This window comes from Brachypodium distachyon, chromosome 4, assembly GCF_000005505.3.
Source record: "Brachypodium distachyon strain Bd21 chromosome 4, Brachypodium_distachyon_v3.0, whole genome shotgun sequence".
Lineage (NCBI taxonomy): Eukaryota > Viridiplantae > Streptophyta > Magnoliopsida > Poales > Poaceae > Brachypodium > Brachypodium distachyon.
In genome coordinates this window covers 30904536-30931218 of record NC_016134.3, presented here as the reverse complement: position 1 = coordinate 30931218, position 26683 = coordinate 30904536, and the positions used below count along the sequence as shown (strand labels likewise).

Genomic DNA, 26683 nt, shown 5'->3' with positions numbered 1-26683 from the left:
ACAGGTAGTACACGGGTACCAAGAAATTAGTGGCCAATGTGGAGGAGAGAGGAATGCCACAACCAAGTAATGGTTACTTGAAGAAGTAAGGGTTTAGGTAACAGGTACTACACGGATACCAAGACAGCAAAGAAGATGACATGTGGGTCCATCAAGAAAAAGAAATGAATAAGAAAAATGAAACACATTGAAAAAGGAAGAGAAATGTTTTAGTACCGCTACTAGCTGGTACCTTGTTGGAGATGCCTAAAAGACAGTTTCATCATTAAAAGGGTGTCATGTCAGCAAAATGTCTAAGATGACGTGCTAAAAGATAAGCAATAATTAAGAGGTTAGTCCATAATTAATGAACAAAACAAAATAACCACTCCAACGATCAACGTCGGAAAGCACTAGTAATAAAACACAAGTGGATATGGACCGACTGATGGGCCCAAACTACAGATCCCTAGTCCCGGCACACCACCATCCCATGTCTTCCCACCACGTGATTCAAGGGAAGCAAAGCAAAGCATTCCGCCGCCACTCGCTCACTCTCAGGTCCAAACCCTAGCCCTTCCGGCAATGGCGGCGAGCCGGAGCCGGGTCACCCCGCCGTTCACCAACGTCGACCCGGAGACGGCGGAGGAATTCCGGCGCCGCGGGAGCGACCCGCTCGACATCGACCGGTGCATGGAGAACTTCCTGTCGGCGCTCTATGCCAACCTCCCGCGGGCCCCCGTCCGCCCCGCCGCCAGCCTCGCCTTCTGCCGCGAAGACGACGACGAAGACGGCGGAGGCGCCGACCGCATCAGCGGCCTCCACGACGCGCTCCTCCACGACATCGTCTCCCGCCTCCCCGTCAAGGACGCCGCCCGCACCGCCGCGCTGGCCGCCCGCTGGCGCGAGGTCTGGCGCTCGGCGCCGCTCGTCCTCGTCGACGCCCATCTCTCCGCCAACACGCCGGACGTCGCCGCCGCCGTCTCCCGCGTCCTCGCCGCGCACCTGGGCCCCTTCCGCTGCGTCCACCTCCTCCGCAGCCGCATGGGGCACCAGGCCGACCTCGGCCCTTGGCTCCGCCGCCTCGCCGCCGGGGGCATCCAGGAGCTCGTCCTCGTCAACCGCCCTGGCCGAGCAACGTGCCCCTCCCCGCCGCGCTCTTCGACGCCGCCGCCACCCTCACCGCCTCTACATCGGCGTCTGGAAGTTCCCCGACACCGCCGGCCTCCGCGGCGTCTCCTTCCCCCACCTCCGCGAGCTCGGCCTCTGCTGCGTCCAAGTGGAGAACGGGGGCATCGACGCCGTCGTCGCCAGGAGCCCTGTCCTGGAGATCCTCAACATCCAAGCCAACATCGCCTCCGCATCGTCAGCCAGAGCCTCCGCTGCGTGCAGGTCTGCCACTCCGTCACCCTGACGGAGAGCATCGCCGTGGTCAATGCCCCGCGTCCTGAGCGTCTCATCTTGTCGGAACATTCAAGGCACGCCCATGACGACCGCCTGTGCACCAGGGTGACGATTGGAAATGCCCCCAAGCTGAGACTGTTCGGCTACTTGGATCCATGGAAACATGCCCTGGAGATCCATGACACTGTCATCACGGTACCCGGCATCAATTAATTATGTCCACTTGTTCAATTAATTAGCAACCTTGCATGTGTAACTGAATGTTCTCTTTGCTGAATTGGGTGGAATAATCTAGGCTGGGATTGGGGCGAGGGCAAGCATGATTCTGACAATTGTGAAGGTTCTGAGCTTGAAGGTGCGTTTCGGAGTCCACGATGACATCAATATGGTTCCTGCCTTCCTCAGATGCTTTCCCAATGTTGAGGCGCTGCATATCACGGTACTTGATTTCTACCATAGCATTCTCATGTTTCTGCTGCTGCTTCTGCTGCTAATGCGTAATGAGATCCATCGCTTGCTGAAATGTTCCTAATGAAACCATTTGCAGTCTGCAAAATGTGACCGACCCGCTGGCAATGGCATGCCCGCTCACAAGTTCTGGAAAACTAAGGCCGGTCCCATCCTAAGTGTGCTGTTTCGCATCAAAGTGATGACATTCAGTGAGTTTCGAGGGGAGCAATACGAGCTTTCTTTTCTCCAGTATTTCTTCGAGAGTGCAAGGATGCTCAAGTATGCCACGATTATGATGGCGAATCAGGAATTTACTTCACTGTCTGTCAATGAGATGTTTTCCAGCTTGAAGAATCTGAATAGAACAAAATGGGCAACTGGATTTGATCTGGTTATCGGTGGCAGCCATGGTCCTGAGGGAGGTCCACTCTGGACCTTTCAACGAGGAGCCAATTTTTGTGATGAAGACCCCTTTGAACCATTGAAAATCGCAACAGGTTAGTTTTGTTTTATTGTACCTATATATAATGCCCTGTTTTAGTGTTTTTTTGTATGCATTATCTGAAATTTGTTGGGCCGATCACATGTATCTAGCATGATTAGCTTGAATTGCTAAAAATGACTAATATTGTCATTGATTCTCTGGCCAAGTAGCAGCATATAGATTGCATCGTATCATCCTGGTTAATCAAACAAATTAATTATCATTACAGCGCATGGTCTTTCTGGGTTTTTCCATTATGAATTGTGAATCTTTTTGTGCACCAATGCATGCTAGGTTGATTGATGTAGGTATGTATTTTCGTGACCACTAGACATCTTTAATTGACTGTGACTTCAGTACCAAGCCTTGACATTCAGAATTGTAGCCTTTGCATGTACCACCACTTCAATTTTGACTCAACAAAAGCTATGATCGATCTGCATTTTGTTGAATCATGCTCCCTTGTTTCTTGTATGCTCATGTGTTTTATTTGTGCTGTACCATTTTCTTGTTGTGTTCTGGCACCTTGCTATGTTTAATAGTACTCTCTCCGATCCATAAAACGTGTCGTCCACTTAGTACAAAATTTGTACTAACTTAGTACAAAATGGGCGACACATTTTATGGATTAGAGGGAGTACTATTTTTCTAGAATACTATTGCAGAATACTACTCCCTCTGTCCCATATTAAGTGTCAAAATATTACATGTATCTAGACGCTTTTTAGGTATAGATCCATCTTTAGACAAATTTGAGACACTTAATATGGGACGGAGGGAGTATAAGTTTACTCTTTTCTTAATGATGAATTGTCACAGTTCACACCATACCAAAATGCTGCTGCTATAACACCAGCTGAGTTGTTACATTAATTGGTCAATTAACCACCAAGTGATCGTATATAACGTCATGTAATTTATCTCATGCTTATTGGTAAAATTTACACATCGCTAAGACCTTATGTGGTGCAGTGACTAACCAGGTTTGTCTTATATATTCTGTTATTATGACATCGATTACAGGCCCAGCGTCGACTGACCAGGAGAAGCCGCAAGCTGGCAAATTACAGGCCCAACATCGCAACTGAGACTGAACGAGAGCATATATATGCACGCACGCAGGACGTAATACGTTTTTGGATGGGGAGCTAAGCTATCCTGGATATATAACCTAGTGGATTAATTCTTCATGCTTCTGTAGCGAGAGTTCTGTAATGGTTGGTTTGAAAGCTGCTACGTACCCTGTTTCTTTTGCATGAGAGCTGTGCTGTTCTCTATGGCCGAGATCATTCTCCAGAAACTGAGAGACGTGACCTTATGTAGAAATGGTTGCAACTTGATAGATAAGGACCATCAACTGCTCAAAATCAATCAAATTCCATCCAAATTAAGACGTGATTCACATCTGACAGAAACGCGGTTGCCATATTTTGTTTTTCATTGCCGTAGAGAATTGCCTATAAATTGTCTTTTTGTATGTACAATGTGTGAAATATTCCCTCCGATCCATATTAATTGTCGAAATATTACATGTATGTAGACGCTTTTTAGACATAAATACATCCATATTTGATCAAATTTGAATCAATTAATATGGATTGGAGGAAGTACGTCGTCTTAGACTTGGATTGAAAATTAATGAACTTGAAATGGATACACACGTGTATATATTGGGGCACTATTTTGTAGCATCACATAGTGGTCCTAGAGCGAGCATGCATGCAGGCGTATCACGGAATCACCGTTTTTTGGGACAGATCTCTTCTCACTTACACCCATATCACATATCAGTCAATTAAGCGTGTTTGACGGTACTTCCAACAGGTGTGACCCACTTGTCAGGTGACATGTCGAGACATGTCGGATCGGATGGATTACATATGCGCTGTGCATAATCATGTCCCTTTTGACAAATAAGATTGGACCGAATTGAGCCCAATTCCTTTTGACCCAAGTAAGATTCGGCCGATATTAGACCTGAGTTTAGATCAAAGTCATACTGATCGATCTGCAGTCCCCACGGAAGGGTATCTCAGATACTAGCGATACTACTTTCGTTTTGTTCTAATTAATCATCGGGAGGGTTTATTTCTCAGTCGCCTAAGAAATAGTTATTTCTTAGTCCACAATCATAGCGATCCAATGAAGATTTTTATCCATCGGACCTACATTTTCTTTTCTAGAATATATCCATCGGACCTACATTAATATTACACGAATCCCAATTATTGAATCAAAAGGTTGTTATCGTCACCTAAGAAATAGTAAAACCGTTAATCATCAGTATTCACGTAGAAAGCAATACCGGATCATCAGTAGTTCAAAACGGTGCCAATCTTTATGAAACGGAGGAAGTATTATCTAGCATGTCAATAAAAATGAATTTGTGCATCAATTGATGCAAAGGCCGAGGCTTTCACTTTTTTTCGAAAAAAAATTATCTAGCATGTTGCAAAAGTGTTGTATATTCGTTGGATTACTATCTGCACAATTAATTAAGCTAGCTAGTCAAACGAATTTACTTGGATGCATCTAAACGAAAAGCCCCGAAATTAATTTTCCACACATGCGTATGTATACATACAGTAGATTATCCTGGCTAGCTCATGGATTTGGATCAAACGTTTGGACAGGCGTAGCTACGCCTGGGCATTCGGTTTAACCGAAAAGTTCGGTTCGGTTCTTAGGGTATTTAGGAAATTCGGTTTTTAGAATATCCCAACCGATCGGTTCTTGATGAAAGGAGGAACTGAAATTGTTAAGAGCCGAAACTTTCGGTTCGGTTTCGGTTTTTGACCAAAATCACCGACCTGTATTGAGTGTATGAAGTGCTGGCTATGGCAGGCCGCCGGACAAGACGACGCCGGCCGTGATGGTTAATTTCGTTGCTGCCCGCCACAAAGAAACGCCGCCGCCGGTATATGGGATCCCGCCGCCCAACAGACTGCAGCGTTGCTGTCGTCGCCCCGCCGGGGTTGGAGTAGAGAGCCAGAAAGGAGAGGAAATGGCGGAGAGGTTGTCGGCCGCGGTTGCTGGAGTTGAAATCGGATCGAATCGGAGGTTGGCGGCTAGGTCTCAGGAGGCGATCGAGTTGGGATTAGTTGTTTCCCAACGATCAAACGGATTTGTTTCCCACCGTGGATTCGTGGGCTATTGGGCTGGACTGGGCCGAGAGAGAGAGAGGACGAGACTGGAGCAGGACACTAGGAGATCAATCTCCTCAGTCACGGGGCTGGATTGGAGTTGCCTTTCTGTTGTTTCTATTTCTACGTATATAGTTCGGTTTCTTCGGGTAACCGAGGGTCAGAACCGAATAGTCCAAATAAAGTTCGGTTTCTTCAAAATTGTAAACGAATTATGTACCTTGCTTTCGGTTTCGGTTTTTTCGTTCGGTATTTAGGTTCTCGGTTAATATGCCCGGCGGCCACGAATTCTCTTCTCGGTCAGAATAATAGTTTATACGAAAGTCCACTTCGATGTCTGAATCAGTCGGACAAATTAACTTAGTTTGACAATTCTTTTTGCTTGAATAGTACTACTAGTCGTTCCATCCAGGTATAGCAGCAATCATTAGTTGTCCACCTTTTGTTAATGTGTCCCTTAGCTAGAAACAAACAATAAGAAACACACAGAATCTAGCTAACCACGGGCGATTAACAGTCAACAACACGCATAATCTTCAGAGAACTACGTATATACTATACGTACCAGAGATTAAGATATCTTCTGTCGCTGATTTTTCTTGACGGCGACATGCTTCCAATGCAAGCTGTTGTGGTCAGAGAAATACGGCTGCATGAATGCCTGAATGCCTGCACAAATCTTCAAATAGTCTCCCAAATTCTACCGTGTGGACTAGCTTGTTATGCTGCTGCTAGTACACATGCATCGATCTTGCCCTGTACATAAATAAATGAGAATGTTGCTATCCATGATCTTTCTAGAGAATTAAACTAGTTAGATGATGTGCAGGAGTTAGTAGCTAGTTTGATGACGAAGAAGAACCGACAGCGGCATTTTGGGCTGCCAAACCTCCGGCCATTGCGGCGGCATATCGACCGAAAAGTCGTTGGTTCAGCTACCGGCATTGAATCCATTTGACTAAAGTCCAACTGGTAAAGTTAGAAACAGTATGATGATCAGACTAGCTGTGGTGGAAAATAGATGGAAATCTTTAAAAATAAATAATAGGTAAGTAATTAGACAACCTCTTTCTTTTTCTTATCAGCTTGGATACTGGTGCATGACTTGGACTCCTGCAGCCGATACCTAGTCTAGACAAATAACATATGAGAAATAATACAAATGCAGGTATTGTATATCAGCTAGAAGCTAGTATAGTACAATTAATTAAGAGAAAAATATTTTTTTTCTTCCCTCAACTTGTCGGAAAGTTCATTTTTCGTCCCTCAAAAACAATTCGTACCTTTTTCATCCCTCAACTTTCAAAACCGGACAATTTTAGTCCTTAAGGCTATCCGAAGCGGTTTGTCTAGCCACGTGTCCGGTTTGCACTTAATCCCGTGACCGCCGAGACTGTTGAAATTGGCTATCGTCGTGCTCTGGATCTCGTCCAGGCATTGGTTGTACTTCTCCTCCATCTGGATCATCCATATCTTGATTCAAAAACAAAAATAAGTGAAAAATCTATGCGAAAACCAGACACGTGGCTAGGAAAACCACTTTGGATGGATAGAGGGACTAAAAGTGTTCGGTTTTGAAAGTTGAGGGACGAAAAAAGTACCAAATTTTTTTGAGGGACGAAAAACGAATTTTCTGACAAGTTAAGGGACGAAAAAGTACTTTTATCGTTAATTAAGTACACATATGCATATTGCCTTGAGAAGAGAATTCGTGGTTGAATTGTCCAGGGTACAGCTACATATATAAACTATTATTCTGACCATGACCTGCAAGGCATGTCCAGTAATTTGTGTATGATATGAAAGCATGGGTTAATTGGTACCGGACGACGGAGACCCGGTCTACTTGTCGATCTGTCGATCCTCGGAGCTTGAAAAGAGGAGAGGAGAGAAAAATAAGCAGGATATGATGTGGCTGGATCATGATTTGTTCGATTCAAAGAGATTTCAAATGAAAATTGAGAACAAATGTAAACTACAGTACCAATTTTTTTTTATTTTGCGAAAAGATTGTAGCCGTCGGATGCCTCATGCATAAAAGAGTTACGTACGCCATACGTGGACAGATACGCACATCATGCATGCATATATACAAGTAGATGCAAACATGATCTAAGGACATCTCCAAGAGTAAACCCCCATTTGTCCTCTCTATTTATTCATTTGAGGAGTCTTTGGACAAATGGGTGTGAGCAAAATATCAAATTGTCCAATGGTAACCTCTATTTATCTCTTTACGAGTCTTTGACATGTAGGCCAAGAAGACAAGTGGACAAGTTTTGCATAAATGGGGACTCCCCGTGCTCTCCTTAAATTTGGAGAAGAAATGTGGGTGTGGATCACTTTTGGATAAATGGAGGTTCCCATTGAATTGTGTATTTTGCTCATGGATCCTCGTATGGACAGATTTGGGGTTCCCCTTGGAGATGCCTAGTCCTAGATATATACGGAATTCCAAATTTTGTGAACTGATTAAAACGAGCCTGATGACCCTGAACCCCTAAATTAGCCCCATCCCGTACGTATTCCCGTTACACATCCCTAGCTAGGTGCAAATTAAGCATGGTGTGAAACGCGTGATTCCATCATGCATGCATGGCATGCGTACGTCCCGTTGATCATATATTCGACTCAAAAAAGTCCACCGGAGTTGGTGAAGACCGGTCCATGACGCAATCTAAATCATATATATTCCATGCTCATAATATAATACTTTGTCATCCCGCGAGCTAGCTATAGCTAGCTTCTTATAAATACCAAGCCGTTGCCACAACAAAGCTCCATCGATCAAAGCCTGCACTAGCCAGAGCTAGCACAGTGCACTTAGCTAGCTTACTTTGCTCTCCATCATACTACCAATCATGGCGGCGCCGGGGAGAAATGCCGTGAGTACTAGTGTCGTCCTCAGCTGCCTCCTGGCGACCCTCCTGCTCGCCGCTGGAAGCTCCTCAGCTCAGCTGTCGACGGGCTTCTACGCCTCGTCGTGCCCGGAGCTCCTCGACGCCGTGCGGTCGGCGCTCCGGCCGGCGGTGGCCCGGGAGCGGCGTGTGGCGGCGTCCATCCTCCGCCTCTTCTTCCACGACTGCTTCGTCCAGGTATACATCAGTGATGATGCATGCATGAGGTCGATCGTCTCCACCACCACTGGGGTGGTGAGCTTGCTATATGCTACCACTTTTTCATAAATATAAGAAGTCTTTTCTCTTTGTCCTAAGTCAAAAAAATTCGAGTTTGATCAAATTTATAGAAAAATTTATTAACATCTATAACTCCAAAATAGTTTTATTAAATCCCATCGGTCACTGCTTGATATTGTAGATCTTAATAGATTTTTATATAAATTTGGTTAAAAATTGAATAAGTTTGAGTTAGACAAAGCCAGAACTTCTTATGTTTACGAACGGATGTAGTATTAACCATCAATTAATGGCGGCTGCGACCACTGTGTGTGCAGGGCTGCGACGGGTCACTGCTGCTGGACGATGCGTCAGGGTTGAAGGGCGAGAAGAACGCAGCCCCGAACAAGGACTCCGCCAGAGGGTTTGATGTAGTCGACGCTGTCAAGGCCGCCGTCGAGAAGGCCTGCCCCGGCGTCGTCTCCTGCGCCGACGTGCTCGCCGCCTCCGCCATGGAAGGCGTCGCCCTCGTAAGCATAGCACACGTACTCCAATCCATGCATGTAGCTAGCAAGGATGTACTCCCTCCGTCTCATATTAAATGATTTTCTGTTACATGTTTAGACAAATTTGAATCAATTAATATGTGACGGAGGGAGTATAAATTTGATTGCTTGAGCTGAAGGTGAAGCGTGTGTGTATGTGTAGCTGGGCGGGCCGAGGTGGAAGGTAAAGATGGGGCGGAGGGACTCGACGACGGCGAGCTTCAACGGCGCAGAGAATGACATCCCACCGCCGACTTCCGGGCTCGCCAACCTCACCAGGCTCTTCGCTGCTAAGGGCCTCTCACAGAAGGACATGGTCGCCCTCTCAGGTATAATTTACATTCTAAATAATTTGTTCAATTAAGGCTGCTGAAATTACTGACTATATCATCTTACACTATAATTCCTTAGTTGAGAAAAGGCAAGCTTTTTCAAACCACTTCACAGTTCACACTGTTAATTCCTCACTGGAGGAGGCCAGTAGCTTTACTAGCTAGGAGTCCAAAACAGCTGGTATACATCAACCAACAGATTTTTGATAGCTATGTTTTGACTTTTGACAAACATTCTCAGTTGACAGGTTAATTAATTAAACAAATATGATTTACAAGTGATGAGACCGAAAGTTGGTGACTAACTACCTTTGACCTTAATTAACTTGTCGTTTGCTTTGCAAGACTCTAGCTGGACAAATAAACCAGCAAATTAATTCTCCTTTTTTTCTGGACTGAATCCAGCAAACTCTCCTTTCCTTTCTCACTAAACAAAACGTACAAATTAATTAATTAAGAAAGTTGGATAAGGATGGTTAATTATCTTTTCTGTTGGAACTTTCAGAGAATAGCTGTCCACAGAATGACATCAAAGGTAATTAAATATTTAGTTGTCTCACACCACAGCTCTCTGTTTTTTGCCTCGATCTGACGTCCAGGAGCCCACACGATCGGCCTAGCACGCTGCACAAACTTCCGGGACCACATCTACAACGACACCGACATCGACGCCGGCTTCGCCGGAACCCTCCAGCAGAGGTGCCCCCGCGCCACCGGCTCCGGGGACAACAACTTGGCTCCACTAGACCTCCAGACCCCGAACGTCTTCGAGAACGCCTACTACAAGAACCTCGTCGCGAAGAAGAGCCTCTTACACTCGGACCAGGAGCTCTTCAATGGCGGCGCCGCTGACGCGCAGGTCCGGGAGTATGTCGGTAGCCAGAGCGCCTTCTTTGCAGACTTCGTGGAGGGGATGGTGAAGATGGGTGACGTCACGCCGCTCACGGGGTCGAATGGGCAGATCAGGAAGAACTGTCGGAGGGTTAACTAATTAACTAGTTTCTGTCAGAAAGCTAGCTGTTGTGATATGAATTATGATATGGTTGTTTCCTGCCGTATGATTCTGTTTCTGCAATTGTTAAGCTAATTATGTATTGTGGCATGCTAGCTGCAAAGTGGTTTATATTGCTCGGTCGAGTGAAATGCAATGGAAGTCCTAGAAGTATTGTGGAACCAAGTTAGTCATATTAATTAATACGATAAAAATGCATATCCAAGTCTCAAAACTACACTAAATGAGTCTTTGGAGACCCTATCGATCCATAATACTCCCTCCATTCAACAAAAGATGTCTTAAGTTTGTCAAAAGTTAGATGTATCTAGACATCACTTAGTGTATAAATGCATTTAAATTTAGTCAAAGTTGATACATCTTTTATTGGATGGAGAAATTATGCATTATTTCTGTTCTACCGCCGCATTGCAAGTTGACCACCGCGGTATAGGCAGTATTTTGCCTACCACCCATGAATCCCATATTGTTGACTAATTTCACCCTGTTGATTTATCATGCCATCTTAATTAAGTGATTGTGCGTCCTGTAATTAATAAATCAATTCAGTATACTTCAGCCAAGCCGATCAATTCCTCGGAGCTAACTTTGGTCTAAAAGGTAATTAATCAGGGTGTCAAAATCATATACTATCGAGCTGCAGAAATGGAGTGCAAACCGTGTCCGTCGATCTCTCCCCATGCATATAATCACGAAAGTCCACTTCAATGTCTGAAAAAGTCGGACAGAAGTATCTAACTAGTTTGACAATTCCGTTTGCTTAACAACTAGGGTTCGATCAACCTACATATTAATATATATAGCAGCAATCATTAGCTGTCTACCTTTAATTTGTTAATGCACCTTAGCTAGCTAGAAACAACAACACACAAAACAAAAAGAATCTAGTTAACCACGGCAATCAACAGGAGTCAACACGCACAATCTTCAGAGAAGTACAGAGATTAAATTAAGATATCTTCTGTCGCTGATTTTTCTGCATGCGTGCGTTCTGCTGTGGTCAGAGAAATACAGCTGCATGCATGCAGCTGGACATGTTTATAACTGGCTAGCTTAATTACTTAGCTTGCATACAATACATGTTCAGTTCTGCACTGGGTCTTCGATCATGGACTCATTCTGATGCTACAGTAATGAGTGTTGCTTTGCTTGGTCGGTCGACCTGAAGAAGTAAACTATACAGAAAGTCAACAGGAGCATTTTGGGCGTTGAAAGGGCGCCAAACCTCCGTTGATTGCGGGGCATCGCCTGAAAATTCATTGATTCAGCTACCGGCATTGAATCCATTTGACTAAAGTCCAACTGGTAAAGTTAGAAACAGTATGATGATATATCAGACCTGTCATGGAAAATAGTTGGAAATTATTAGGTAAGATAAATATACGGCCTCGATCGATCTTCTTTTTCTCATCAGCTTGGATTGGAACGCTGCCATAACATATATATGAGGGGAAAAAATGCAGGTATTATCAGGTATATATACAAAGCTGTATACATATTACCTTGAGAAGAGAACTCATGGGTTGAATAGTCCATGCATGGTACTGTAGCTAGATATATATAGGTACTCCCTCCGTCCAACAAAGGATGTATCAACTTTGACCAAATTTGAATGCATCTATACACTAATTCATGTCTAAATACATCCAAATTTTAACAAATTTGAGACTTCTTTTGTTGGACGGAGGGAGTACTATTATTCTGACCATGACATGGGCACGCATGTTTCCAGTAAGTATACAAATATACATGTTTCCAGTTAGTTTGGTTTTTAAGTTTTTTTTGTTAGGAAATTTTTTCTTCTTTCTAGAATACATCTTAGCAGGTGTATCATCCATTAAAGAAAAATGTTACTGCGATGCAGTTACAACCCGATTAACGGGCAGACAACAAAATCAAAAGGCCGATTAGCCAGTGTCTCTCCACTCAACCCTTCTACCCGAGAGATTAGCAAAGTTAGAAACCCCAAACAACCCAGCAGCCTTCCACACATCCCCTTCTGCTCTAAGCGACGACAACAACTTGGACAGGCCGGGCGACTCTTTGTCGAAAACCACCTTATTCCCCTATGCTTCCAAACTGACCACAAGATAAGCGTGATCGAAGTCGCCGACTCCTTCCTATCCTTGCCCGAAGCTGGGCGGTCAGACCACCAATCGATAAAGGCATCACCGTGCGCCGGAAGGCAATCCTGGCAATCCCACCCGCAGAGCATCTCGAACCAAACCTGTCTGGTGAGGGAGCATCTCATGAACAAGTGGTCACTAGTCTCAGGTGCTTGATCGCAGAATGGGCAAGCATCAAGATGGTCCAGCCCATGCCTCTCTAAACGGTCAGTCGTTTTGCACCTTTTGCGACAGAGCGACCACACGAAGAATTTGCATCTGGTTGGTGCTTTGGAATTCCACGCTAAGTCCCAAGCCGGAAGCTCCATCCTCCCTTCGAAAAGAGCATTATAAGCCGACTGAACCGTAAATTTTCTAGAGGCCGTCCAACGCCACTTGAAGGAGTCTTCTCCCTCCACCAGATGCCACTGGCTGATCCGATCCCACAGGGCCAAGAACTCGGCAATAGCATCATCCGAGAGATTGGGGTTGATATCATGAACCCAAGCATTGCCCAGAAGCCCCTCAGCCACAGAGATTTCCAAGTGATTCCTCCGAGCCTGAGAGATAAGCGGCGCCAGGTCCCGAATACACTGACCATCAGTCCAAGGATCGGACCAAAATCTGGAGTCCTGACCATCCCGAACAATAGCCATGAAGCCAGCCTCAAAGATATCGTTGGCCATAAATTTCATAAATAATCCTTTGAAACAACGGAAAGATCGATTCGTCTGAAAAATGTGCCATTTGTATCCAGTATTAGCTTAATTTGCATACGTGTAAGAATATGTTCCGGGAGGCCCCCCAAAAAAATAATATTTATCCCACGGCTTGTGTGAAACGCGTTATTCCATTACATGCATGCGCCGTAGTTGATCTAACTTGTAAGTTCAACTCAAGAAAAGTCCACCTGATCAGTACGTAGTTGGTGAAGATCACCAAATTATAATACTAAAAATATCAATATTTATACTGTGTCAAATCAAAATACGTACTATATATGAAAATTTATTTCACAGTTAATGGATCTAGTGATCTTCATTTGACATGACACTGTAGACGTTGATATTTTCTGTTCTAAAATTGAGCAAACTTTTAGAGTTTTGACATTCGACAAAAGTTTGAAACAGACCAATTATATCACAGTAGCAATTAACCGTCAGGCCTGCGACGGGTCGCTGCTGCTGGACGACGACGCGCCGGGGCTGCGTGGCGAGAAGAACGCGGCGCCCAACAAGGACTCTGTGTCTCTGTCCACGGGTTCGAGGTCGTGGACGCCCAACACCCACATCGACGCCAGGTTCGCAGGGACCCTCCGATAGTCGATAGAGGTGCCCCCGCGGCCCGCGCCACCGGCTCCAGGGACAACAACTTGGCGCCACTAGACCTCCAGATCCCGACCGTCTTCGAGAACGCATACTACAAGAACCTCGTCGCCAAGAAGGGACTCATGCACTCCGACCGGGTTCGGGAGTATGTCGGCAGCCAGGGAGCTTTCTTTGCGGACTTGGTGGAGGGGATGGTGCCGCTCACGGGGTCAGATGGGCAGATCAGGAAGAACTGTATTAGGAGGATCAACTAGATTGAGATTGTTCTAGTTTCCCTATATATTAACAGTTCAACTCTGTTTCTCGCAATTGTGAAACTAATGTTCGTTTTATGTATCGGTCTGTTCGACTAATAAAGAGTACAATGTGTTGGCAGTTAAGCTCCCTTAACTTTGGTCCATATATATACACTTTAAAGGTGACTATCTGAGCCAGTAGTTCATTTTAGTGCAATCAGCTTCCGTGCTTGGTATTTTGGTGCCTGAAACTTGATATAAAGAAAGGTAAGAAAAAGAAATCAATTTTCTGAATAATTGAGCCAGTAATCACTATATTCATGCGACCAAAGAAAAGGCCAAAACCTGACTTTTATTTCAGCGATCATCCCAGAAGCATGTGCTCCCTGGAGCCATTTTGCTTCCCTTGATTACATTCTTTCTTTAACCCAAGAGACTAGCATGAAAAAGGATGATCTACACATTTAGTTTCAACTGGAGTGAGTGCATCGTGAATCCTCAGCGATCCTCGGAGCTTTCCCAGTGGTGATCATGGACAATATCGAGCCATCGACAGATTCTTCTTTCATAGGAGGAGGAGCAAACGTCCCAATTTCATCATTCAGAAACTGAAGAATGTTTCAATTTTTTAGGCACCCTGCGGTCGACGTGATCTAACGCAAACAGCACCAACACCTGAAATGCGCCCAGATCAGCTCGGCGCCACAACCTGCAGGACCGCTGCACCAAGCAGGTCTGAATCTGCTCTGCTCCTTGCAACCCTGCCTCTTTGCTTGCACTCCCCGTTCTAGGGATAACTTCTATGCCAGAGCAAACCTATTTGTTAATTTGTAAATTGTAAATCTGAATTGTATCTCTGCCTTCGAAAGATCATACCTGGTATATAGAGGAACCATGTCCATTCTCAATTGATTAACTGATAGCTGGAGAGTCCACAATGGTCTCTAGCTCATCCAGCTTGTGAATTATCTCGTCTATAGCAAATCTTTTATGCTGGTCATCGTCCACACATGCTTGAGCTATTTCAATGCATCTTCTCACTTGTGGGCAGTCCGCATTTAATGATTTATGCCACTGCAAATTACGAAGATAAGGTACAATATCCGCATGTTGAAACCAATGCAGTTGACATTTGCACTCAACATGCAACGACAAAAAACTGATAACTCAATAACATCGAACAAAACTTGTTTGGTAAATTCTCCTTACATTTTCAATATCATAGTCGTTGTGCCCCGTTAATAGCTTTATGATGATAATGCCCAAAGCGAATATATCTGACTTGAATGATATTTCTCCATTGTTTATGATTTCTGGTGCAATATATCCCCTGCATGACAATAATGTAGTATCACACGGTACGACCCAGATTTTAGAGCTTGACATCAAGAAAAGAAAAATAGAGTTTTCAAGAGGTTAACTTACCGTGTTCCATAAATGTGTTTAGTAAATACTCTGGATTGTTCTTCATCAAAGCATCTTGACAAACCGAAGTCTGCAATTTTTGGCTCCATGCCAACATCCAACAGAATATTTCCAGGCTTTAGATCCAAATGATTGATGCGGATTTTGTGAAGATACTGCAAACCCTGACAGATCCCCTTAATCATTTTATAACGTACTTGCCATTCATCTCCACAAAGCTTCCCTGTAAAAGTAAAGAGAAGAGCATTCAAATTTGAGAATGTATTTACCATTCGTCTGAGTTTTTGCATGATTTCTTTTTGCCTGAATAACCGACCGACCGTCATCGAGAAGAGATGGGAAAGCAAAGCATCCCACTTCTCTTTTTTGAAAAATTTCCTATTGCTGCAACCAAGCAAAAAACAGAAAACCGTACTTTTATGAAGGTCTAACACATAAATATACATTTATACATTTATGGAATTCAATTTTTAACAATATACAATATACATTTACACATAAACAATATACAATATACAATATACATAAACAATATACAATATACATTTATACAATATACAATATACATTTATACATTTATACATTTATGAAAAAGCAAGTGATTTCTAACGGAACAAGAGTCGGATGCCCGATATACATTTATGGAATTCAATTTTTTGGAACCCAATTTGTACAACACTGGCGCCAGCTCGTTGGTATTTTGCATTCTGATTAGCTGGATGGCCAGCCCCGTGCTTCCAGGCTGAGTTATTTCCTTGTGAGACACTACTTTCTCTGGTGGGGAGGTAATTAGGGATGCTAGAATTATTTTTTGGTTATTTTTAGGGCGTGATCCCACTTTGAATTTTATCTGAAATACTACTTGGATCATCAATACTTCAGGAAAATAATTTTAAAATTTAAGCTGCTACTTATTTTTATGACAAGTGCTGGTTCAGAAATAAGGCTGCAAGTTATATACCTTTAAGATAACGGTGAAGGCTTCCATTTGGGACAAACTCAAAGCAGAGCAGCCTTTTTGGTACCTCTGCTATCACACACCTTCCGTTGAATTCCATCAATTCCCCTTGTGTATCTGCACAATAGCCTAGATACCTTACTACATTATTGTGCTTTGCCTTTGTTAAACACTCAATCTCATCCACAAATAGCTCATCAGAAAAACCATTAGATAAGGAAAGCTTTTTCAGAGCAATCTTCCCGTTTCGAAGAACTCCCTGAATTATTCAATGCATTATCACTGTCATGAGCATTTTGCTCCAGTGGGAAATAATGAAAAATAACTATTTGTAACGAAATCAAGAACAAATCATATGTATTCTAATAGAAAAGAGCAAATCATACCTGGTAAACAACCGCAAATCCACCACGACCAATCACTTTAGAGAAATTATTTGTTACAGATTTTATAAGTGCATAAGACAGCTTTGTCGGCTGTACACTTGCATCACTAAATATGTGCTCCAGGGCTTCAATTTCACTTGCTAGGTCTGGCATTTCTAAAGCACAAAAACAAAAAAACTCTCGAATAAGACCAGGTACAAAGTGTGAGCTTGTAGAGCATACTAGAAAAACAAAAAAAACTCTCCATTAAAACAAGAAATGTTAAAAGAAAAACTCAAGAAAAATTGTTTCGATGCAGGAAACCCGATTCAGAAAACAGTCAGAAACTCAAGAAAATTTGTTTCCATACTACCAAATTAGCGCTTGCAAATGCATTGAGAGAAAGGAGGCCTATAGTACTGTGAACTATGCTAATAGGTGCCTACCTTTACTCAAATCGATGTATAGAGCATGGATAAGAACGTGGTGCCAATTTAAATTCAGGATACATGGAGGGAAATACCCACTTGTCCATTGTTTATCCACAACCATAAAAGGAAAATTGAAAATGTAAGATGTTCCTGCTCATTAGGGAATTATTATATGTTCAGCATTTGAAATTTGAACCACACGTTCACATCATAAAACTTTAGTACTTGCACCAGAGAAAGTTCAGAAGTGTAACCAGGTAAAAAAAACATTTGGGATAGCACTAACCTGAAGAAGGCCCAGGGGTTATGTTGCTAGGAAAGATAGATGACCCTTCACCATCGTAATCCTATTAAGAGAAAATATAAAGAAGTACTTATAAACCCTATGCACATAATGCAAAAAAAAACATCAGCAATAAGGTAACCAAATGATGAGGCATGTGTCCTAGTGGTACCCTAAGTGTTGTGTGCATCCGCCTTGGTCCTTGAAACAAAAATGCAATGGCAATACTAAAAAGAGAAAGCTACTGTTTTTCTTTTCGGAAATTACTGCAAGTACATCTATTTCTCTATTGTAATATATTTACTCTTTATTCTCCCAGGATAGCATATGGGATGAGCTTCGTTGTTTTACTATTTCTTTCCCACCACTTGGATTTCAATTGACTGTGCAACGTGGTATAGCAGAACTGGAAGTAGTAGCAACTAGCTATCTGTATTCTGTACTGATGCAATACCCATATCCAAGTTCACCTTATAGTTTATTTCTCCTGGTCCCTTGAGTGCAGAACTGGAAGTAGTAGCCCTTATGTATATCTTCAGTGCAAGATCATCGTCTACTGTCTACACCAAAGAGTAGAAGTACTGATTAGTGAGCAATCCGAACACAGGAGAGAAGTAGTGAACAAAATTTGCGCAATTAAAAACACAACCACATTACCTTAACAAGATTTCCTAGCTCTACACTGCACTCTAACTTGTCATCCGCCAACCAACCTTCCAGAAGGCTCTTTCCGTTCTGATTAATAGCAAGTCGAGATAACTCAAGAGACTCGTAAGCATTGAGCTTCCCTTGAGTTAGCAATGTGGCAAAGTAGTGCAGGAGTGGAGACACTTGCCCAAGTTGAAGAGGAGCACTCTGCATTAGAAGCACACAAACAGCAAGTGAGTGCTACGGATTGGAATGTGGTTGACATGGGCTGGAATGTATCCCAGTTTTCCTCTCCAATTCCCTTTCTCTCTGTGATTTCTGGCGCTAGGTTCGTGACTTTAAGCAGATTGATTATATATGTGTAAAAAAAGCAAATATGATACTCCCTCCGACCCATATTACTTGTCAAAATATTACATGTATCTAGACACTTTCTAAACATAGATACGTCCATCTTTGGGCAAATTTGAGACAAGTAATATTGGTTGGAGGGAGTACTTCTTTTGTATTTGCTTTTCTCTTATCCAGCAACACTTTCAAGCAAGGAATGCCAATTAACTACCAAGAGTTTCTCCTGTGAGGTAACGAAACACTCAGTTTAGTTAACAAACGCTTGTTTTTTCGACATTCTAGCACAGTAATCACATTGATTCAAAAAGTCATATGGTAAGTGCCATAATGATCTCTAGGACCAGATACCAAGCAAACTAGTAAGTTATTCAGTTGGAGCTATGAAGAATGGCTGGCTCAGTAGATACAAAGGTGGCAGCATAACTGCTCAAAGGAGGTAAAAAAACATTAACAGTTACTCCCTCCGATCCTAAATTCTTGTCGCTGTTTTAGTGCAAATTTGAACTAAAACAACGGCAAGAATTTATGATCGGAGGGAGTAACAATCGTAGGGCAACAAGACCAGAAAGGCACCTTCAATTTTGCAACAGTCTCAGGAGTTCGCAGAAGACCCTGAGGGAATTCTACAGCCAGCTCCACTGCTTCCTTGAATTTTGTTTGGGAGAACAGTTCCTGGAATCTTTGCACAGCCTGTGTTCAGAATATCAAAAGGCAATACTTACCATCAAAATGAGATACTGAAATGTAAATCAAAGTAGTACATGTCTTTAATTATACGGCCGAGCCTTAATTTTGCAAGAATGTAAGGTTAATGGTGCATGCGGGAATAGAATCACTGCAAACTTCCAAAGGAGCCAAATGATCGTGTAAGCATAACATCACCACTATGAACTAGAGGCGCGCTGAGAAGTGATTAGGTAAAAAATAGTTTTACAACACATACGTGCTCACTGAGGAAAAATTAAAGTGCATACTAAGAAGATACATAAATGTGTTGCCTACACCATTCTTATGGGGACACGATGATATCAGTAACACACAGTTCAATCAGGCAATGATCAAACTACTAACATAACTTGTAGAAAAGATATATGCAAAACTAAAGGAGTAGTTCGGTCAAAAAGATTAAAGGCGTAGATAACCGAGGAAATTTATGTGTGTGGGGAGAATAAAGTAGAACTTTAGAATTTCACAAGCGCCACATTCCACTAAAGTTACTTCACGGTGCACTGAGAATAAAATAGTTTAATGCGATGATCACCTGTTGCAGCATTCCTTGCATATCAGCAACTTCTGTAGGGTAACTTCCAAGTCCAGTAATATCAGATGGGGGAGAACAAAGTGATAACTCCAGCCCATACAGCTGTATGGCCATTGTTTGGATACAATAGAGCTGAACAACCTGCTCACCATCAGGTTGGCTTTCATGTATGCCAATCAGACTTAAAATAGGCATTCCGACTGTAAAATCTGCTATATAGTCCAAGTGAGTAGAAGCAGGATCCAAATCATACTCGACATGCACCGCATAAATAGCATTCTTTTTAGCATTTGCAAGTAAAATAATGCTTGCTTGAGGTAGCACTGCGACTTGGTTGAAAAATGCCTCCTCGACCCTAGATTCCAGAGAACTAACAAGTTCTAAGGTCTGGGTACAATTCCAAGACTCAGAATCACTTGGCAACAACCAACCTTCTTCATTGGTAGAAGCCCAAATTTTAATTTCTTGGCTTAGAGGACCCTGCAGCATTAAGAACCAGAATGGCATGTAAATATCTACAAAAAATTCTGTAGGCTGCTCGCTTTATATGTTCTGTTTATCAGAAGAATAGAAGAAAAAAATCACATTAACTGATTGCTCCTAATATCAACAAAGAAAATTCTCTCGTCTGAACATTACATAAATTTAGCATTCCAAAGATTATCCAACCATGAGCAGTCTCTTAGAATTAAAATTGTAGGCACCTACGATTCCGTTTAGGCTCTCTTGGAATTCAAACAGTACACATGCCTTATGTGGTCTTCTTAATATATATGGAAAATAGATATCAATTACTCCCTTGGATTGGAGGGAGTAGTAAATTATCTAAAAAAAGATATCAGTTAGTATGATGTATCACTGTGGTTCAGTAGATGAAATGCTGTATAGACTGTATGCGCAAAAGATGTACCCATTAATCATTTGGCATAATGGAAAATTCAAGCTGATGGACATATCATTTGGGTCGACATGGCTCTTTTGCGATAAACTAACAGATCCAGATGCCCTAAGAAAAACAAAATGGAACAAGTATTGGCATAAACAGAGTAATCTGTGAAAGAATGCATACTGATGTGATAAGATTTATGTGATTGGGGCGGTCAGGTGCTGTAAGAAAGGCCACTGAGTAAACAGCTTGGCCATCATGTGGCTTCAGAACTGATAGAGGCACTGACTTGCGATCATCCCAGATCTTTACCTGTAAAATATGCATTACGAATGGGCTTATTAAGGATGAGTAGCACTTTGACAGATCGCATTATGTCAAACAGGGAAAGAGAGGCCAATGGGTCAAAACATGCTGCCAAGCCTAATTAGTGCTTAAGCTAGCAACTGATGCTAGTTCCCAGCCAACTACTAGCAGCAACCAGACAGCACCAAGCTTTTTAGCACAGGAAATTTTGGACAGACGACAGCCATCCAATCTAGAATTAGGTGAACACAGCAGGAGAAATGTAATTCATGTTTTCTATATTTTGCAAATAGTTTTTCTCTCTTGAACCCACATCTAGGTGAACACAGCGAGAGTTACAAAAGGTCAAAAAACAGAAAAACGAAAACAAAACTGAAAGAGGCAAAGGAGCAAAACAAAGCCAAACTGTACAAAGGCCAAAGCTGCAAATAGTTTTACTCCCGGATTATGGGACGGAGGGAGTAGATGGTAAACATTGCAGTTATATCCAAGGAATGGCAGATCATGGTCAAAACTGTTAAATCATTAGAAGAGCTGTCCTTGCTTATGTGCTGTTGCTTTCTCTCCTAGTGCTTGTGGTGCCTGTGGTGGTGTCCCCCCCCCCCCCCCCCCCCCCCCGGGTACTGCTCCTTTCTCTCTAATTTGGCCTATGGCCCTTCGATAAAACTGTTAAATCAAGGGGGCGCAGTCTAAACCGCATACCATTCCATGAGCTACTCCAGAATACCTCATGACAGGCCCATCGAAATAACCCTAGACAGACAACATACCCAGCAATAAAGGCTTTGATTTCCATTTTTAAGAGGAAGAGATGTTGTGCCACCACCAGAAATAAAAAAAAATACTCCCTCCGTCCCAAAAAGTGACGTGGATTTGTATAAGAATTTATACAGATCCAAGTTACTTATTTTGGGACGGGGGAGTACTAAAATAGAATTAAATATTTCTGCAAGCTTATTGACGAAAAGTTCCGTTACATTTAGTCACTGGTTAATTGAATTGTTTATTATTCAGTGAAATAAGAAACAAGCTTTCATTTTGCTCAGCAAACAACTAGATCTTATGACATGTTCAAACAGATCATTCAGACAGTACAACTTTGTGGAATATATTTCTCCCTACTCTCCTGCAATGGAAAGTTCTCCAAGTAAACAGGAGGATATTTGATACAAACCATGCCATCTTTTGATCCTGAAGCCAGCCGGGTGGTCATCCAGTGAGATATGGACAAATCTGTCACATCACCATCGTGCTTACCAACTAAGCACACACCATCAATCATCTCGTCAAGATGACATTTAATAGGTTCTTCCACGCTAAAGTCTCTTCCTCTTCCCACTTTAGTCGTATCTATTCTTAAGACACAATTTTTTATTCCAACATACAGAAGTTCCTGCAGGATAAATGTGACACTCCATCAGTAAGTTTTTTTTTTTTCAATTTAAACTATTGAGAGATGCGCGATTGCAACCCCACAGTATATAGATACATACTCCCTCCGATCCTAAATTTTTGTTGTTGTTTTAGTTCAAAACGACAACAACTTAGGATCGGAGGGATATATTAATTTTCGCAAGGTGAGACACCAGAATGCGACCTTCAGGGGGTGAACCCTGGTGGGCAGCCAGCATACTCGCTGGGCTGACCACCTGAGCTGAGCTCAGCTCTCACTCCATCAGTAAGTTGAGATGCAAAACGAAATTGCAGATCGTAAATGTAATGTAAGTAATGCCTTACTTGCTTATGAGAGTGCCAACAGATTCTTGGGTGGTAAGATTCAGCGTGACCTACAATCTGTATGGCAATTTCTATCTTTCCTGTAATTTGTGGTCTACTTTCCTCATCGGGCCCCTCATCAATATTCCACACGTATATCCGCCCATCTACACTGGCACTGCACTGGAAAGTGGAAACAACCAAGTTAGCATCTATGACCCGCGCAAGAATTAAAACATTAAGTATTTTGTATCTTGTAGTAGAACGTAAGAGGTGTGTACTCCCCAAACAAAGTTAAGTATGTAATCTCTAAGGGAGAGTGGAAGACATTTATTTTGTTGTGTTACTAACTAGGAATTTTATGAACAAATCCAGACTATCTTATCTTATTGCTCCATAAACAATACCTTGCTAAACGATGTACGTCCTCAGAAAAGAAAGCCATGTCCGTGACTCTCTGCGGAAAAAGAGTAACACAAAGCATAAATAACAAATTCAAAAGCCCACGCGAAAATAAGGAGTACATACCAATCTAACAATACTAAAAATATTGATATCCGAGATCCTCAATCACTTCCTTGGGCACTTAAATTGCAGGACACATTTACATAAGCTATGTTGTTTTGGAAGTAGTATGCAACAGGAAGAGCAAAGAACAAAATATTCTCAATGACCAGAGTAAAGTGTGCAAGACTACAAGGTATATACTATTCTAGCTTATTGCAATGCAGCATCTTTACTTTGACACGTTTTCCCTTAGCTGGTCAGCATATACATAATCAGTACCAACTACCTAGCAATACAAATCTTAATAAACATTTATACACAAAACTATCAGAAAATCTATCCGATCACCAAGTACTATATACCTGTGTATGGCCACGGAGGAGTGAGCGAAGCGCCGTGTTGATATTTAGCACACGGATGTTCCCCAGCTTGAGCGCATACAGGATGTACTTCCGGTTTACAGTGATCTGCCTACCCAACACGAGGCCAGGGTCCGACGTGTACTTGGTGATCGGCGTCGCCTCCAGCTGTGGTGGCTGAGCCTCTCCAGGCAGCCTGGAGTCAACGTTGTGTACCACTTTGTCACCACCACCCAGAAGCCACCCCCTCGGAACCTTGCTGCTGCTACTGCTCAACATCCCCACCGGCGGCGCGGATGGCATCACCGGGAGTGGCGGCGGCATGGTGGAAAACTCGACTGCGGACCCGACGTAGCCCGAAGCCCCGAACGATCAACTGTATGAGGCAGGCGTTCCTTTTCATAATAAGTATTGTGAATGAGAATATTACTAATGTATACCATCTCCGTTTCCAAATATAAGATGTTCTAACTTTGTCCTAAGTCAAACTTCTTAGTTGACAAAGTTTATAGAAAAAATACTAATATCTACAATATAAAAGAGGTATACTATGAAGAATTTATCATGATGAATTTAATAAAACTAAGGTGTAGATGTCGATAGATTTTTCTATAAAGTTGGTTAAACTTTTAAAAGTTGGCTTAGGACAAAACTAGAACATCTTCTTATCAAAAGGAACTGAGGAAGTATATGTTTAGAGAGAGAACCGGGGATAAACAGCAGTTAATTAACGGCATGCTATAAGGAATGAGTTTAGGTTGAACCTAAATGCGCGAGCTGCATGCTATAAGTAAACTACTCACAGTAAGAGCCTTCTGGATATCTATCATATATATAGCTGCTTTAGTCTGCTACTTTGCAATCTATAAAGCTAAAGTGCAACTGTCTCTCTGTTTATTTTGTATGGAAATACTTGTTGAGAGTTGATTTAGGTAGTTCAGACAGACAAACAACACACTGATGAAGCATATATAATACGCCAGGAAAACAACACTTTCACAGGACTGTTGCTTGTAAATTGTACTCAGAAACATTTAGAGGTAAGGAAATTATTGCCTTGAAAGTGTGAACTAACAAGCACTGCTATATACTAGCACAAAATTACCTTCATAAAAGAGCATATAGGTTATGGGGGCCGTTGCCATCCATAACAATAAGCTAATTTAGAGATGCTAATGAACAATATCGATCCTGATGTTTGTGTAGATGGATATATAGGAGAAGTGCAGCCCAAGAAATGAAATGGAACTTGCAAATAAGAGATCCCGTTGAGCACTACTCACCAGGTGAAGAAGCCTGCACTAGAGCAGAGGGGGCGGCGCTACAGATCTGGAGAAAATTAAGCAGGGATGTCAGCCCCTGAGCAATCAGCCAATCAGGCTTTGGATCCTGACAAGGGAGTTCTTGGATCAGAGTATAAAGAGAGCAGAGAATTCTGGTAGGTGGAGTCAACGATCCATTAGGGGAGCAGCTCGGAAGCCCAGCCAATCACATGTGCGTGGAGTTGTAGCGTCTCTGGGTCAATGAGTGTACACTGCAGTTTAATGCAATATACAATAATTAGGCTTATCTAGTATTCTAGTTTAGGTTGCTCTGTCCAAAACAGATCTAGTATAGTTAGGGTGCAAAAGAAGAAGAAAAAATACACATAGAAAATGGACGGTATTCTTTTTAAAATTGATTTTGAGAAAGCTTATGACAAGGTCAAGTGGCCTTTCCTCCAGCAAGTGTTAAAAATGAAAGGCTTTGACCCTAAGTGGTGTGAATGGATTTCCCAATTTATGCAAGGAGGCAGTGTGGGGGTTAAGGTTAATGACGACATTGGCCATTACTTCCAGACTCGGAAGGGGTTGCGATAGGGTGACCCCCTTTCCCCAATTCTTTTTAATATTGTCGCGGATATGTTAGCTATTCTTATTGAGAGAGCGAAAGATGATGGCCTGGTGGAAGGCCTCATTCCTCATCTAGTTGAGGGAGGGGTGTCCATCCTCCAATATGTTGATGATACTGTTATTTTTATGGACCATGACTTAGAAAAGGCAGTGAACATGAAGCTGATCCTGTGCACCTTTGAACAACTTTCAGGCCTTAAAATAAATTTTCATAAGAGTGAAATCTTCTGTTTTGGTCGGGCTCAAGAGAAAGAGTCGGATTATAGACAGATTTTTGGTTGTGAGTGTGGAACTCTCCCGTTTCGTTATCTGGGGATTCCGATCCATTATAAAAAAAATTGCTCAACAAAGAGTTGAAAGCGGTTGAGGACCGTTTTGAGAAAAAAATGGGGTGTTGGAAGGGCAAACTGCTATCATACGGAGACCGGCTTGTCCTGATCAACTCTGTTCTCACGAGTATGCCTATGTTTATGTTATCCTTCTTTGAGATACCCGTCGGGGTTCGACAACGATTGGATTTCTACAGATCCCGTTTCGTTTGGCAATCCGATGAACACAAGAGGAAGTATCGTCTTACCAAGTGGAACATTATCTGTCGCCCAAAAGACCAGGGCGGTCTAGGCATTGAGTTGCTAGAAATAAAAAGTAAGTGTTTACTCAGCAAATGGTTGTTTAAGCTACTTAATGAGGGTCTATGGCAACAGCTCCTTCGCAATAAATATCTTCATTCCAATACCCTGTCCCAAGCTAAGTTATGACCGTCTGACTCTCCTTTCTGGAAGGGCCTAATGTGGGTTAAAATGAGTTTTTTAACAAAGATACTTTCATTCTAAGGGATGGTCATGATACTTGGTTTTGGGAAGACACTTGGCTGGGAGATAGCCCTCTTGAGTTTCAATACCCATCGCTATTTAACATCGTACAACGGAAGAATGTTCTCGTTGCAGATGTGTTATCGACGGTACCTCTGAACATAGGTTTCAGACGCCTACTAACTGGAAATAAGTGGACTGCTTGGTTGCATTTAGTCCAGCAATTAATGATGGTAAATCTTTCTACCCAGCCGGATAAATTTTCGTGGAATTTATCTATCTCTGGAGAATTCTCGGTGAAATCTATGTACTCAGACATCATGGATAGCTCTATGGTGTTTACACGGAA

The 26683-nt window shown here is 42.5% G+C and overlaps 3 protein-coding genes and 1 pseudogene across 12 annotated transcripts; 3 read left to right on the top strand and 1 right to left on the bottom strand.

Annotated features, from left to right (window-relative positions):
- Positions 1–564: 564 nt before the first annotated feature.
- LOC100822056 lies at positions 565–3726 on the top strand (annotated as a pseudogene).
- Positions 3727–8248: 4522 nt separating this feature from the next.
- Positions 8249–10626, top strand: LOC100829135 (peroxidase 4). Its single transcript, XM_003577794.4, has 4 exons — positions 8249–8555; positions 8915–9106; positions 9285–9450; positions 10053–10626. Exons 1-4 carry the CDS (start codon positions 8322–8324, stop codon positions 10442–10444), a joined length of 984 nt encoding a protein of 327 aa, XP_003577842.1. The 5' UTR covers positions 8249–8321; the 3' UTR covers positions 10445–10626.
- A 2366-nt stretch (positions 10627–12992) lies between these two features.
- On the top strand, positions 12993–14152 carry LOC100821741. The gene is made up of 3 exons (XM_024454618.1): positions 12993–13151; positions 13701–13837; positions 13879–14152. The coding sequence occupies exons 1-3, from the start codon at positions 12993–12995 to the stop codon at positions 14150–14152; spliced, it is 570 nt and encodes a 189-aa protein (XP_024310386.1).
- Positions 14153–14210: 58 nt separating this feature from the next.
- Positions 14211–25178, bottom strand: LOC100821137 (enhancer of mRNA-decapping protein 4). Of its 10 annotated transcripts, none has more exons than XR_002960528.1 (17): positions 24914–25174; positions 23634–24025; positions 23172–23221; positions 22786–22942; positions 22223–22441; positions 20926–21054; positions 19857–20336; positions 19169–19285; positions 18254–18451; positions 18067–18156; positions 17600–17660; positions 16904–17058; positions 16521–16776; positions 15560–15782; positions 15344–15464; positions 14480–15208; positions 14211–14385 (listed from the first exon to the last, which is right to left on the bottom strand). XR_002960528.1 is itself a non-coding variant. In XM_024455315.1 (17 exons), exons 2-16 carry the CDS (start codon positions 23952–23954, stop codon positions 15047–15049), a joined length of 2739 nt encoding a protein of 912 aa, XP_024311083.1. In that variant the 5' UTR covers positions 23955–24025; positions 24914–25174; the 3' UTR covers positions 14452–14934; positions 15011–15046. The 10 variants fall into 10 exon arrangements, 8 of the variants coding, with proteins under 8 accessions (XP_024311083.1, XP_024311084.1, XP_024311082.1 ...); XR_002960529.1 differs by having other exon boundaries at positions 14211–14379; XM_024455315.1 differs by lacking the exon at positions 14211–14385 and having other exon boundaries at positions 14452–14934; positions 15011–15208.
- Positions 25179–26683: the final 1505 nt, after the last annotated feature.

Bases quoted from the DNA above. Each gene is read 5' to 3' on its own strand.
- LOC100829135 (XM_003577794.4), top strand. From the start codon at position 8,322: ATGGCGGCGCCGGGGAGAAATGCCGTGAGTACTAGTGTCGTCCTCAGC. The intron at 9,107-9,284 runs GTAAGCATAGCA...GTGTATGTGTAG, and splicing joins CCATGGAAGGCGTCGCCCTC to CTGGGCGGGCCGAGGTGGAA. The intron at 9,451-10,052 runs GTATAATTTACA...TCTGACGTCCAG, and splicing joins GGACATGGTCGCCCTCTCAG to GAGCCCACACGATCGGCCTA.
- LOC100821741 (XM_024454618.1), top strand. From the start codon at position 12,993: ATGCCACTGGCTGATCCGATCCCACAGGGCCAAGAACTCGGCAATAGC. The intron at 13,152-13,700 runs GTCCCGAATACA...AGTTTGAAACAG, and splicing joins TGAGAGATAAGCGGCGCCAG to ACCAATTATATCACAGTAGC. The intron at 13,838-13,878 runs GTCGTGGACGCC...CCAGGTTCGCAG, and splicing joins TCTCTGTCCACGGGTTCGAG to GGACCCTCCGATAGTCGATA.
- LOC100821137 (XM_024455314.1), bottom strand. From the start codon at position 23,954: ATGCCGCCGCCACTCCCGGTGATGCCATCCGCGCCGCCGGTGGGGATG. The intron at 22,943-23,171 runs GTATTGTTTATG...TTTCCAGTGCAG, and splicing joins GACGTACATCGTTTAGCAAG to TGCCAGTGTAGATGGGCGGA. The intron at 15,783-16,520 runs GTATATAACTTG...TTACTTTTACAG, and splicing joins CCTTCACCGTTATCTTAAAG to GGAAGCTTTGTGGAGATGAA.